The sequence below is a fragment of the Rhipicephalus microplus genome, unplaced genomic scaffold (assembly GCF_043290135.1).
Source record: "Rhipicephalus microplus isolate Deutch F79 unplaced genomic scaffold, USDA_Rmic scaffold_20, whole genome shotgun sequence".
NCBI classification, from domain to species: Eukaryota; Metazoa; Arthropoda; class Arachnida; order Ixodida; family Ixodidae; genus Rhipicephalus; species Rhipicephalus microplus.
The window spans coordinates 4,629,449-4,643,745 of NW_027464593.1; the positions used below are offsets into that span (position 1 = coordinate 4,629,449).

The 14,297-nt window shown below is 47.4% G+C and overlaps 1 protein-coding gene across 1 annotated transcript in view; it reads right to left on the bottom strand.

Moving 5' to 3' along the window:
- The window catches only part of LOC119181459 (uncharacterized), a 57,366-nt gene that overhangs the window by 8,105 nt on the left and 34,964 nt on the right, over positions 1 to 14,297 (bottom strand). Inside the window, exons 11-12 of the mRNA XM_075883684.1 lie at positions 5,683 to 5,796; positions 2,509 to 2,582 (exon numbers count right to left, since the gene is read on the bottom strand). Of these exons, the coding sequence (XP_075739799.1) occupies positions 2,509 to 2,582; positions 5,683 to 5,796 (188 nt within the window). The remainder of the gene's footprint in view (positions 1 to 2,508; positions 2,583 to 5,682; positions 5,797 to 14,297) is intronic.

Here is a 14,297-nt window from a genome sequence, read left to right on the forward strand (position 1 = left end):
AGCAAGCCCCAGAGATTGAAACACGCCTCGCATGTTTGTGTTGATGATGATGGCGGCTGTGTTGGTGAGCGCCATCTCTTGAATTTTTCTGCAACAAGAAGCACTCGGCCGGCTAGTCTTCTGGTATTGTCCACGCGATGGCGCTTTGTACAAACACGCAAACACAGTGTGCGCTTGCTTTTCTTTCTTTGTTCTTTTGGCGCCGTGCACAGGTGTTCTCTGGTTGATCTGTACCGTACAGCTCTCGCGTCATTTTTCACGTGTTGTGTATGTGTGCTTGTGCTGCTTCGTACTTGCGTCATGCCGAAGCTGGGACAAAAGCATCGAGTGCTGAAAATAGAGGAGAAATTGGACATCATTCGTGCTATTGAAAGTGGCACGAAAAAATCAGCGCTGGCACGCGAAAAAAACCTGCCGTTAACCACGGTGTGTGGAATTTGGAATTCCAGAAAGAAGTTGCTCGGCAGTGCTGCTGCAACTGCGAAAAGGTGCCGGCTACGCGGTTCGGCGTTTTCGGATGTAGAGGAGGCGCTGGTGAAAAGGCTAAAAGCTGCACGGTCAAAAAATCTGCCTATCAGCGGACCCCTGCTCGAGGAATCCTTCGGGAGCAGATGCTGCTGCTGACGTGGATGGCGCGGAGCAGTGGCAAAATGGTCAGCTGAAGAACATCTTGGAAGACTGCACACCTGATGACATCTTTAATATGAATGAATCGGCGCTATTCTTTAAGCTGCTACCAGACAAAATGCTCGCGTTCAAAGCCGAGACGTGCACCGCGGCAAGCATGCAAAAGACAGAATATCAGTGGCGTTTTGCGTTAACATGACTGGAACCAACAAAACTCCGCTCCTCGTGATCGGAAAGTTGGCGAAGCCTAGAAGTTTCAAAGACTCCCAGTTCAAAGACTCCCGGTTGAGGGGTCATCTATCGCAGCAACACCAAAGCATGGATGACGACAAAACCCTTTGAGGAGTACGTGCGCCTCATCGATCGTCGTTTTGCGGCTAAGAACAGAAGAGTTGTTATTATTTTAGACAACGCTTCGGCACACGTTGCCCTGGACAACCTGACGGCTGTGCAGCTGGCGTTTCTGCCACCAAACACAACAGCGATTGCCCAGCCCTTGGACCAAGGCATCATTCGAGCTGTAAAACAGCTCTACAAGAACAATCTGCTGCGCAGATTTCTTCTCGCCATTGAATGTGGCAAATTATTCTCCATCGACCAAATTGGCGCGATTCATCTGCTCGAATACTCGTGGCGGCAGGTTGAAGCAACGACAGTTCAAAATTGCTTCAAGCGTGCTGGCTTCAGTGTGTGTGCGGGTGACGCAGATGACGGCAGTGACACCATCAACCAGACTTCGAACATCGTAGATGAAGCTTGCGAAACTCTGCTAGCTGAAGTGCTGGAGCGGCAGGGCGTTACGGAAGGCATTTCTTTCCCCGACTTCAAAGACGCAGACAGCGATGTGCAGACATCTCCGGACATGTCCGACGAAGCCATTGTTGTCTCGGTTGTCGAAGTGTCGCCAAATGATAGTAATGAGGACGACATGGAAAGCGACAACACGGGTGATCCAGGTCCGACAGTGGCCGAAGCTGCGCATTGCGTCAGCATCATGCGGGTATTTGCCGAGAAGAGGGGGCTGGCGGAAAAGCTGGCTCACAGCATAAGTGAGTTTGAGGCCGCTGTCGTTGCTGCTAGGCCGCCGCGTCGTCAAATGAAGATTACAGACTTTGTCACGCGAAGTTAATAAATTACTGGACGTTTTTTGTTCTTTCATTGCACTCCCTGAAAGTTTCTTTTTTCGACAGGTAAGTGAGCGACCTGACGCTATTTTGGTCAAGCAGTACTGCTGTTCAGTACGTACTTTTTCCGAGCTTTGGCCAACTACGGTTTAACGAGGTTTCACTGCATATGCAATGTTGAGACGATGATGCAATTAGGACAGTGTTCGACTGGAAGGAAAGACAGCTTTCCGCCCGCGAAAACTGAGCCTGCAAACTTGCAGGGTTGGTTGCCAGCAGCGATAAGTTGTCCTTTCATCCACTTCACTTTCTTCACATTTATCAAACAGAACCTGCAACCTTCCAAAGGTTGCAGGTTCGGTCCCTGCCAGCAGCACATTGTCTTTTGATTCACCTTACTTTTTTCGTGTTTATATTATAATTATGCACAAATAATGTCCTCTTCACTTTCCTTTGCCTTATTGTTTGTTACTTCTTACTGGTATTGTGTCTGACAAAGAAAAAAATCCCATGAGCGTGCCATGCATCCCATGAGTGTGCCAAAGCATTCTTAATTATGAGAAAGTGGTGAGCCCCAAGTTTTCAAAAACGGAACTTGGAGAGAGCCAGATGACCACTGTTTTGAATGGAAGATTACTCGAAGTTCAAAATTCTTTCTGAGTGTTTCACGTGCTCAGTAGAGGGGAATCTTAAAGCTGGTGAGGTTTCTTTGGATGTGGAAAGATGGTGAGGGGTGTCGGCGCACAACAGAGCTCACCTTGGCAACACAGCAACCGTCCGACTCCCCGTCACCCTCACAGCAGCTGTAGCGACTCTCCAGGGCTCCCGCAACTGCGAACGAGGAGCCAGTGTCACATGAAAATGTGCTGCACGAAACTGCACCACGTGAAACTTCTATCACATCAAAGCATGCCACACGTGAGAATGCTTACTGGCAAAAGGGTCGTTACACATCTGGTACCACCCCAGAGTTATACACGCAGAACCAGCCAATACAATGGACCAGCACTAGTGTCGGCGTAGCAGCGCAAAGTGTAGCGTGCCCCTCCCCCCCCCCCCCCCACCACCAACAAAAAGTTGTCTTTTCACCCACTTTTTTTCCCTCAATTTTACAATTTCTCTGGTTCACTTACTATCTAAAAACAATGCCTGCTATGCTTTCCTCTGCCTAACTGTCTGTTGACTTCAATGTGTAGCACCTAACAAGAGATGGACACTATGACACAGTTTCCCTTCTTTCAGCTGTGCGCTACTTTAGAGCCTTTAGCAAGTTATAAAAGTACAGTATGCAAATAAGACACCGTATGAGAGTATGGCATAACTTTCAGGGTCGTAGACCTTTTTCCAGTGAAGGCACCCAAACAGCACAAACTCTTTTTTCAAAAATTACTGTGGAGATGTCACGCCTCATTGTAGCCTCTCAGCCTATGCTTTGTTAACGAGAATGTGTCCCCTGGAAGACGCACCATCACTGCAATTGGGAGCGCAAAACACACGAGAAGGAAAGGAGAAGTGCTACTACCATATTTTCGCGCGTATAACCCTGACCAAAAACCCAAAAATTTCAGTGGCAAAGTCAAAGTGGAGGTGTGGATAATACACGGGGTTTTTTCTATAGTGCTGCTTCACGGCAATGCGTGTTGTGTTGTGAAGCCCCTTAACAGTGTAGCGAAGGCTACGGAGGCGGTTTCCGCAAATTCGAGTTGCTCCGCAAGTAGCACGGCAGCTTGCGGTCGATTTTGGTTTCGCTTGCTTGCATCGTTGAAGCGTTTAGAAAAACATTTGGGGAGAGACAATTCGATTGTTCAGTGTAAAATCTCACTGTCACACCACAAGTATATTTTTTGGATGTTCGTGGCCGCTCAGTGACCCTCCACATGTCCCTACGTCACGGACGCCATGTTTAATTTTGGAATGGGCTTGCCGAAAAGGTGGTGCTGTCTAAGAAAGTTCCATAATAAATAAAGTAAGTTCCATAATAAATAAAGCAATATTTATTTCAGCAAGGCAAATGAGATTTTATAGTGCCTATAGAGATATTATCAGTAAATTAATGTACTACTTTTTGACGCGGTAGCAGGCATGCATTTCGGTTCTGTTGTTTCCAGGGTGCTGTTACAGTGTACTAGAAGGGGTAGTGCTGTCAAGTTGTCGCCGAGTGTGAGCGCTCTTTACCTCGCTGATGCCGCTAGTTCTTCACATCTCGACCTGTTCGCCAAGCCTAAGTCGATCTGTTCTGTCACCATGAGTAGTGTACGGCGGCAGGCCTTCACGGCACAGGAAAAGCTTAAGATCATCGCTGTCGCCGAGGAATTTGGAAATCGCGAAGCGGGAAGACGGCACGATGTGGACGAGATCTGCGTGCGACTGTGGAGAAAGAAGAAAGAGAGCCTACAAGCTGCGCACCGCGACCGTAGGTCATTTCGTGGCCCCAAGACCGGTGCCTGCCCTGAGCTGGAGGCGGAGCTAGTTAAGTTCATCGAAGATGTGAGAAGCAAAGGTCACGCCATATAGACCGAAGTGGCCCAAGTGGAAGCACGGCGACTTTCGAGAGAGCTAGGCCTACCTCACGAGTTCTGTGCGAGCCGTGGATGGCTGCACCGCTTTATGAAGCGGCAAGGGCTCTCAATCAGACGGCGGACTACAATATGTCGACGCTTGCCGGCTTCTTATGAGGAGAAGCTGCTCAAGTACCAGAGATATGTAATTGGCCTGCGAAAGCAGCACAATTACATTTTCTCGCAAATCGGCAATGCGGATGAAACTCCTGTTTATTTTGAAATGCCGTGGGAAACAACGATTGAGAAGACGAGCAGCAGTTCGATGAGTGTGCTGACCGGCGGGAACACCAAACTGCGCATCACAGTCTTGCTTTGTGCCCTCGCCGACGGCACGCAACTGCGACCGTACGTCATCTTGAAAGGGAAAACTCTACCAAAGGTTCATTTGCCTGCCGGTGTGGTGGTGCGCGCACACAAGAACGCGTGGATGAACAGTGACTTGTTCGTAGACTGGATCAAGACGGTATGAAAAAAGAGGCCCGGTGCGATGCTCGCAAAGAGGTCCATGCTCGTTCTTGACTCGTTCCGCGGCCACACAACTGAGGAAGTGAAGGACCGCCTTTCACGCAACGGCACCGACTTAGTTGTTATACCTGGTGAAATGAGGTCAATGCTGCAGCCTCTAGATGTGTCGCTTAACAAGCCCTTTAAAGCGCATGCCAAGCGCTATTACGCCGAGTGGATGGCCGAAGGCTGCTACGACTTGACGCCGACAGGACGAGCCCGAAGGCCTGATATTGCCCTATTCTGCAAGTGGTTTGTCGAGGCATGGAAGGCCATTCCAGGTGAGATGGTGCGAAAAAGTTTCAAGAAATGCTGCATCACAAACAACATGGATGGAACCGAAGATGACCTTGTGCATAATAGTGAGGACTGCGGCTCAAGTGATAGCTCTAGCGAGAGCAGCGACAGTGAGTGAATTGTGACTGGCCTTGCAGACAGCGTATTCTGCTTGCTAAATAAAGGTTTTTCTGTCTACATATGTGCTATGTTGCTTGAGCAGTAGCTTTTGTACAGCCTTTCCTGTATATCAAATGTGCGGGCAATACGCTAGGATTTTTTTTTTTCTTTCTCGGTGAGCTGAAAGTGGTGGTGCCGATTATATGCAGGGGCGGATTATACGCACAAAAATACGGTATACTGTTTTATCGTACTTGCGTACTGCATTTCTGTAACCTGCCAAATGTTTCTATTAGCTTGACTGCATGTGTCTACTTAAATCTTAGGCAGCAGCAACTATCCATTCAGGTTAGGCAGCTCCTACTTGCACTAACACAATGCAATGCACAGACGCAGCAAGCCAGTTTAGCAGTCAGACTCCTGAAGTGCAACGTAGCCAGAATAAGAACTTCAGGGTCAATGACACTCACTCCGCTTCTTCCAGAGGCGACCCCAGTGGTGGACACACTCTTCGGGGCGCACATAGTCGCCGTCTTCCGTCAGCGAGAAAGTGGCACCGCACCGGCTGCATCGGAGCACCGAACCTGCATACAGGCAAACATGGGAAGAATTTCAGAAAGGAATGCACTCAACTGCAGGCTATTGGTAACTGCACATGGCAAATGAGTCATCCACTGCAACGAATTAATCGTGAGTGTAAATCAAAGGCCAATGGCATAGGCATGCATCGAGATCAGAAGAGGGGGGAAACAAACCATGGCTTGACAGCCCTTACCCCTTCCTTCACACCCCAGAATTAATATCTGGAGTATTACGTTCCACAATCATGACTATGAGAGGCATCGTAGGAGAGGGCTGCAGCAAAAATTTTTACCATTTGGTGTTCTATAGCAGGCATCAACATTGCTCAGCACACAGGCCTCCAACATTTCACCTCCATGGAAATGCCCCTCCTTTGGCATACATCACAAAGAACAAGAGATTGCCTACTTGCCGTACAAACTGATATAAAATAAATTCAAGGTGCATGTGTGCTGCTTACGAAAAATCACAGCATATGCGCGGAGTCAATGATGATGAGTGGTGCGAAGCGTCTGTCCATCTGTGCTTCTGTCCGTGCGTTCGTCTATCCGTTCGTTCTTGCTTCCATCCGTGCGTGCATCCGTTCGTCTGTCTGTCCGCCCATCCGTCTATCTTTCTGTCTGTCTGTCTGTACGTGTGTCCGTCTGCCTGTCTGCCTATCTGCCCGTCCACCCATCTGTCTGTCTGTCACTCACACTAGCACCACCTGCTGAGTGAGTCGTACAACTAGGTGGTTATGAACCGGTCACAGACATGCATTAACAAACGCACGGCTTTAGGAGCTTCGCCCCTAATAGGTCACACAGTCCCTTGTGCGTTTGAATAAAGCCACTAGAAAGTGAAAGCCATTATCTTCTTGGATGTGGCAATGGAAACTATTATTGTTATTTATGGACATAAAGTTATTAAATTTGTCATGCAGATGTAATTTACTATGCTGATATCATAACTAAAATAGGTTTTCAGCTGTCCAATGTAGTTTTTGAGTTACAGCACTTGATAGACTCTCATTGTCATCCCAAAAAATTAATGAAATAATTGGACACAAGTTAGTAAATATATCTGCATAAGGATATTTACAAGAGCCCATTCTGTGCCATATTGCTATAGGTTTACTTTCTAATATTAAATTAAGCCCACACGAATATTTTTAATGTGCTGGGCATGTTGTCTTACTAACAAGTTTTACAAAAAGCCAGTTATAAAGATATGTTTGATGTGCAGACAAATATAGACAGCTTTACAGCACTTACCAATAGTCTCTCAGGACCTAAGCGAAGAAAACGGAATGGCTATGCTTCATTTGTTGGGAAGTGGCACACAGATGATTTACAACAGCTGCTCAAAAAATTACAGTTGAGAAGATGGAGCTCAAAGAAAGTGGAGCTAGAAACCAAGAAAATAAAGCTCGAATGCGAGCTGGCTTCATTTTTCATTAGAGAAATGCAGCTTTGTGGCTATCTTGAGCTCTGATCTATCTTCTTTATGATGGTGCCAATATGGTGGCACTGTGCCAAGGGAAAGCAGCAGATTTGCATTTTGTGAAGTCCAATTTTCTTATAGCCGTACATGACAGCCCATCAGTAAAATACTTTCTTCTCGACTTATACTAGTTATTTGGGTCCAATGTTTCACCAGGATGTAAAACATGATTATAGGATTGCAGAAAAAAAATAAATTGAAGAATTGAACATACTTACCAAATTTACCATGTAAAGCTCAATTTAAAACATTCACTGTACGCAAAAAAAATCTCTGCATCATTGCCTAAAAATAACCAAGTCACAGATTTGCAACACCTGGGTTTAACCTCGTCTAGCCATGCATGTGCCAAAGAGGGGGCAAGCCACGCCCACCAGCTATCCAAGCAGCCGCCACGCCCAGTTTGCACAGTGTGGTGAGGGTCAAGTGGAAGGGACAAAAGGCCTGCGCTTCTGCAGGGAGTGCCACAGCCAGGTGTGCTTGTTAGTTTTCTGGCAGTAGTGTGTGGACACTCTGGCAAGGTCTGTGGCAGGCAGTGGTTCAAGTATTCTGTCTGCGCAAAGGCCACGTGAAAGAAACAGCCACTAAGAAGGAAAACGGTTTTTCTGTTATTCGTTGAATTGCCCTTTTGCAGTTCCAAAATCACCGCGCTCGCTGCGAGAAGGCGCCTGGTAGGCTAGAAGATGCTCAAAAAGAAAATATCGGCGGTGACAATTCGAACTAAACACTGCGACATCATAAATTTTGACGGTGTTCACTAAGGCCTATACGTTGCTCCTATAGGTAAAAATGGAGCACAATGTGTGCTAATGGGGCCACAGACATAACGTACCAAGTTTCAGCAAAATTTCATGTCAGCGAAATACGACAAATACACTTCACAATTTGTGACGTCACTGCGTGGATTTCAGCACGAAATTTTAAAATGGTACTTTTGCCTTGATTTTCTTCTCTAATAATTAAGTTATGATGGTAATACTAACAACATTAAAGTTCTCAGCTTATACTTTATCGAGCTAAACCAATACATTCTTTCACTTCAGCGTCCCCTCAGATCAGCAAGCTACGCTGTTTCTTAAGATTTACACACCTAGCGTAAACGTTATTCTCTTCCTCCTCTGTCGACTGCCCCTTTGACTCAGAGAGACGTTGTCGTGCAGTCAGTGACATCAGGCTGTAGAATTTTTCTGACCCGTGACATCGTAATGATATCAGCGTAATGCCAATCGTGTAGTGTCACCCTAAAAGTTTTTGTTTCACATGTTTGAAATAAAGAAGCAAGAAAGGGTACTGGCTCGCTCAGTTGTTCTGCTACCTTCGACGTAGCCAGACGTGCAGGTCCAGGTCTCCTCTTCGCTTACCACACTTACTCGGCACTTGATGAGGCATGTAAGGCCTTACCACAAAGGCTCTTTAATTGAGTTAACAAACATGAACTAAAGAACAGAAAAGACAGGACATGGCTTCCACCTAAATAAAATTAATGTCAAATATTAGCTCCCCTGCCCCTCAAATTATGAGAGGGTCCCTTGGCCCCTCCAGAGTTCACACCCATAGCAAATGATCACACTGTCGTAAAACATCATTCCAGAGCCTAATTTCATATACTGCCAATAGAGTGAGCCCCCCTGTAAGACTTTACATTCTAAATGAGAGCAGATGCAACCCAAAAGGATTATGCAAGTACGATTCCTGATACGAAAAGTGGGCGTTCTTAGGGAAAAGAATGGAGCTTCAAGGGAATATTTGGTTGGCCATCTTCAGAATAGTATTCGGCATGTACAGTTAAACCTGGGTATAAATAAATTGATAAATTCCCAGAAAAAATCGTTATAAATAGGATTTCATTATATGCAGGTTCGGTACGAAAACTGAGAAAATAAAAGTGCAAATTAAACAAAAGGGGGGCTGAAGGCAGAGCTAACCCAAAACACTTATTTTACAGTAAGAAACTTCATTATTATCGTGATAGCCATTATATGGACACTATCGGCGGGTTTTTGCCGTTGCCGCCATGTTCCGTAACAAGTGCAAATTCATAACATGCCCCGCGCATCTTAACTTTCACGAGCGGGTAAAAGCGCGAGAGCGCTGCTGAAGCAGAGATAAACTGAGTCGGCCCATCCCTATCGCCTGGAAAGTGCATAACATCTCCCGCGTGTTATAACTGCAGTTGAATATTCATACAGAAAGTAAACCACCCGTCTTGAACGAGCATGAAACAACCTGGGGAGGGTGAAAAGAGGAATCGCTCGAGCAGCAATAATGAATGAGTTCAAGGGCATTCTTGATCGCTAGAGCGCTTCCTATCTCGGCGAGTATCAGTGCTGTTACAACGCGAAGTGTCTGTGAAAAGAGCACTTCTCCTAGGAGAGCCGTATTTGCTCACACTAGCATTTCGTAGGAGTTCCGCGATATCAGATCCAAAAGAGTTAAGTTGGCTGCAAGCCTCACTTTTTATAACATTACAATTTCACTATCGCATTCACTGCATTGCGTTCAACGCAGCGTCATGTTGTCAGAACTAATCGACTAATCGTGAAAGCTACCAGCCGGCGAACTCGCGGTGCGGCGCAAAACGAAAGTGCGCTACGAGTCTACCTCCGAAGATTCGTCATCACCCTAGTTTCGGAGAGTTTCCATCAGTGCCTAATCTGACGTCCCCTAGATAGTGAAGACACAATTGTCGAAAATTTTAAAGAAGTGTCAGAGTTTCACCGCAAGGGCGAAGCAATGAATGCGATAGCAACAATTCTTGGAATGTAGCGCTGAGAACAGCAAGCAGATCGAAACGGACAGCGCGCTGCTCACGCACAAATGACGCAAGAAAAGAACATACACAGGACGAGATGAAACTAACAACATTTAGTGCTCGACGCTTAACATGCTGTTTAAACAAAAACGAGGCACGAAACAAAATCACAGGTACAGATATGAGTGCGAACTAACAAGTGAACCAGTTGTTACTTCGGTGTGTTTAAAACGCGGACTCTTTTCGCAAACGGCGCCTGTCCAGCGAGCGAAGTGATCCTGGTGTGCCCGGCAACTAAACTCAATTGTTCCCCGGTCAAAGACGAAGGCATGTGATTCTCCCCACCAAAGGATAAGTGCGCGCGCACAAGCACCTAACCACCCTCCCCATTCGCAGGGAAAGTACACGTGAGAGATAAGCACATGTTGGCGCATTGTGACAATCTGGGCGCCAAGCTCGGGCGGCTTTTTTTTTTCTTTTTTTTTTTTCCCTTTCTTGAGTTTTCATAAATATAGATACGTGAATGACGGCGGTGGAGGCAAAATACCAGCCAAGACAGTCGATATACATAATTGCTATGGCAACAAAAAAAAAAGCAAAGCTGAACATTGTCGGGGGACACACCATGCGCACGCAGTGAAGCTATGTGCGCGCGCACGGCGTCGCAAACGAAGAGCGAACGACACAGACACGGATACCACGGAAAACTAACCGGTAAAGTGCCCTCCATATGCAGTGCGGCCCCATATATGTGACGAACTAAAAGCGTGGCACTGCCAATGAGCAAAAGTAGTTTTTTTTTGTGTTGGTTAGAAGAAGGGGGGGGGGGGGGGCACACCCGCGCATGAGAGCGTGGCGGCGAAAACAGCGACAAAGCTGGCTCGTGGGGCGCAGGCTGGTCTGCCTGCCGGACGCAGCCCGGGTGCCCGCCGCCGCCACTTCGCGCTTTGTTGGCGGCAGGGCAGTCACGGAAGGTGCATGCTCGTACCAAAGTGCCAAAATGCGGAGCGAAATTCCTTGATTGTCCGTGGAGAAAATTCGTTATATCTAGGTTGTCTCCCACTATTATTTTGTTACATAGAGGTCGCAAATACATGTGCTTTTATGAAGCGACAGCATGGAATTGAAAAACTTAGTTATATCGAGGAATTCATTATATGGAGGTTCGTTATAAGCAGGTTTAAGGGGGCAAACTGGTCTTAGACATTTTTTGTTTATTTCTTCAGTGATCTTGATGAAAATGCACAGCCTTGTGCAGTTTTTTCTGCTGATTTCAAATATGCAATTACTTTTCCTGTAACTCATCTCATTCCCAAGATAATGCAAGTTCAACCCCCATTGTTTAAGGCCTCAATAGAAAAAAAAGTGCCTAATTAAAAGCAAAATTCAAGATATGGCAAGATAGACTAATGATCTAAGATTGAAATTATGCAAGTAGTTTCTTTTATTTGGCCTTTTTAGTTATGTTATGGCAAATTGCACTTTCCACTCTGAAAAAGCAGTTGGCATAATATTACAATTTTGATGAGTAATTAATTAAAAAGGCTTGTACTCTAAATTCCATTCCCATACTTGGATTCTATACACATACAGGTTTCCATTGCAAGAAGAATTATTGCTCTACCAGCCCTAGCTGCCGAGATATCGAGGCCTTAAGATTGAACGGAGTCATAAATTCACATTTTGAGAAAAATGGCAAAAACAAATAACACACACTTTATTCAAAAACAACAATAAGAAGGTGCATATTTCACAATGCAGATCTTAATAGCCACCAGGAACATAGTCAGACTGGTGCTTAGCACTGCGGTGGCACTTCTTTAGTGCTTGCTGGACCTTCTCACTAGAGGCACGCTTGCGGTTTGAGTCGGCCACTCGACGCCTGTCCTTCTCAGTCATCCGTCTGATGCTTGGGAGGGTGGCGTTGAGATTGAGCTCATCGAGGATTCCTGTTGATGTTCTCAAGTTGCCACAGTTGAATTTCATCACTGCCTCGGCAACTGCAGCTTCAACCGCAAACAGTGAAGCATGGCGCTGCTTAGGTGCCAAAGCCCAGATCACGGAATGAAGGCTTTCATTACTATTCTGGGTTTTACCCCTTTGACACCTTTCTAGAAGCCCTTTTTCTGACAGGCGCTCATAAACTGGAAGAAGAGCCTTGCACACATGTTGTGGCAAATTGTAATGGTGCCTCGGAGTGGGCTCCCCTTTGGCAGCAGCTGCATTTTGCCGGCACCAAGAGTCTGGGCCTGTGGGACACAGGCTGTGGTTTGACTCACTATCATTAGAAGTGATGTGATAGTAAGTCGCCATCACAGCTCTGTGCATGTCCTCAACATCTCCTTTGTGAGATTTGAGCGCCCAGCCGTAATAGGAGCTCAACTTCGTGATGAGGTCCCCGGTGAGCCTTCCCCTTCCTCCAAGGGTTTCAGAGGCACCTCCTTTGTGCCTTGCTACTAAATTGCGTAGGGCAGTGCCCATACGCTTTTGGACGTGATTGACACAGTCCTCTTTTTGGACTTTGATGAAGCCATAGCTATCTGCTTCTTGCAAAGCGAGAAAGGTGCGGCTGTCACCATCTGACAGGATTGTAGTGTACTTGAGGCCATTTTTTTTTTATGGACCTCTCAAAGAGGTGCACAGCTGCCTCAACTTCCATTTCGCCAGCTTTTTTTGTAGTATTTTTTTGGCACACGTGGCTGTCCTGCCAAGCCTGATATGCCGGGTCGTCTGCCTTCGGTCCGCGCTTGCATCCGGCACAGAAGTTGCTCAGAACGACATAGTCGAGCACTAGACCAGTGAAGAGCTCGATCACTGCCCCCACGCCTATGTGGGACGAGTGCCCGCGCGTCATCCAGGAGCCGTCGTACGAGACTGCAATACTGTCGGCATTGTCAATATGCAGCTCCTTGTAAAGCTTACGAACTGCACTCGCGCACTCGCCCATGACTTTTTCGGCCGCGCGATTAGCTGCAGGAGTCAATTTCCGCTTCACATATCCTTGCCACGTTTTATTGTGAAGTCCGCGATGGGATATGTTCATTGTCGAAAATATATCATTCATAGCTGCTTGACGGTTCCCAGTGGCCTGCATGGCTCGAGCGGCGAGAATGTTGACGGCGAACGAGTTTACTTTCTGTGCTTCATCCACTCGCGGAGAGCTCCATGCTTGCGCGATGTCGCCGCAGTTCACGCAACGCGCACACATTTTCACGGCAAGGCCATATTGTCTGTCCTGTCTGTAGATGCTGACGCTTCCGTTGCAGATTTTACATTTCATGGCATCTAACAGTTTACCGAAGCAGCCAAGATCGGCGATCAAAAAACTTGCCTCTTCGTTTGGCTCCGCGGGAGCGGCGCCGGCCGGTGCGTCGTTCCTCAAAAACTCAAGTTTTGTCTTCGACGCGGCGGTCGATGCCAGTTTCTGCAGCCTTGCATCGGCCTTTGTGCGCCTTACCTGCAGCTCCGATTGCGTTAGTAAGGTTGTATCACGGCGGACGCGGCCGCTGCTTAGCGAAGCGTCGGTGACCGGCGGGCCCGCTAGGCCTAACTCCCCGTCGACTCTCTCGGGCGCCTCGGCGATTCCTTCGCTGTCGGCGGAGATGGAGGTCGCGCAGTCTCGATGTTCGCAAAGTTCGTCTGCGCGTTCGGGTGATGGATGTGCCGGCGATGCGTCACGTTTGGGAGCATCGCAGGCTGGCGAGGCCGTCAGGCTTGCGTCGGCGGCATCGGCGGGCGACCCATCTCGTTGTTCGTTGACGCTCCTCGCCAAGAGACGCGCCTTGAAGTTGTTCGCCTGAGACTTTTTTCTTTTTTTGCCGAACTTATGCCGTGTATGAAACTTTCGTGCCGATCCAGGCATTGCAACAACTTCGATCGCGAGCACGCTAGTCGAAGCACAGGCACAGGAAATATGTCGGTGCGACAACAGGTGTTCGCGCGTTGTTGACGCGCCAAGCAGACGATGCGAGCGCAATCAGCCAATGAAGTGACCACCTCGTGGTCACGTGCGCGTAACAACCAATAGCGTCGCGTACTTTGCTTCTTCTTTGGTTGCTTTTTTTTCGGTAACCAATGAGCGGAGCGAGGCTCTATGGGCGGGAATCGGAAGGTGAAGAAACGCTCTTTCAAACAAGACCGAGATCGCGGCAATGGCGTTCGGCAAACGGCAGCTCTGCATCGCGAAAGAGGTGGTGTTTTTTCGTCAGATTCTGCGCAAATCGAGCTCGCGTGTCCTCTTTGTAATGATATAACAAGTAAATTATCGCT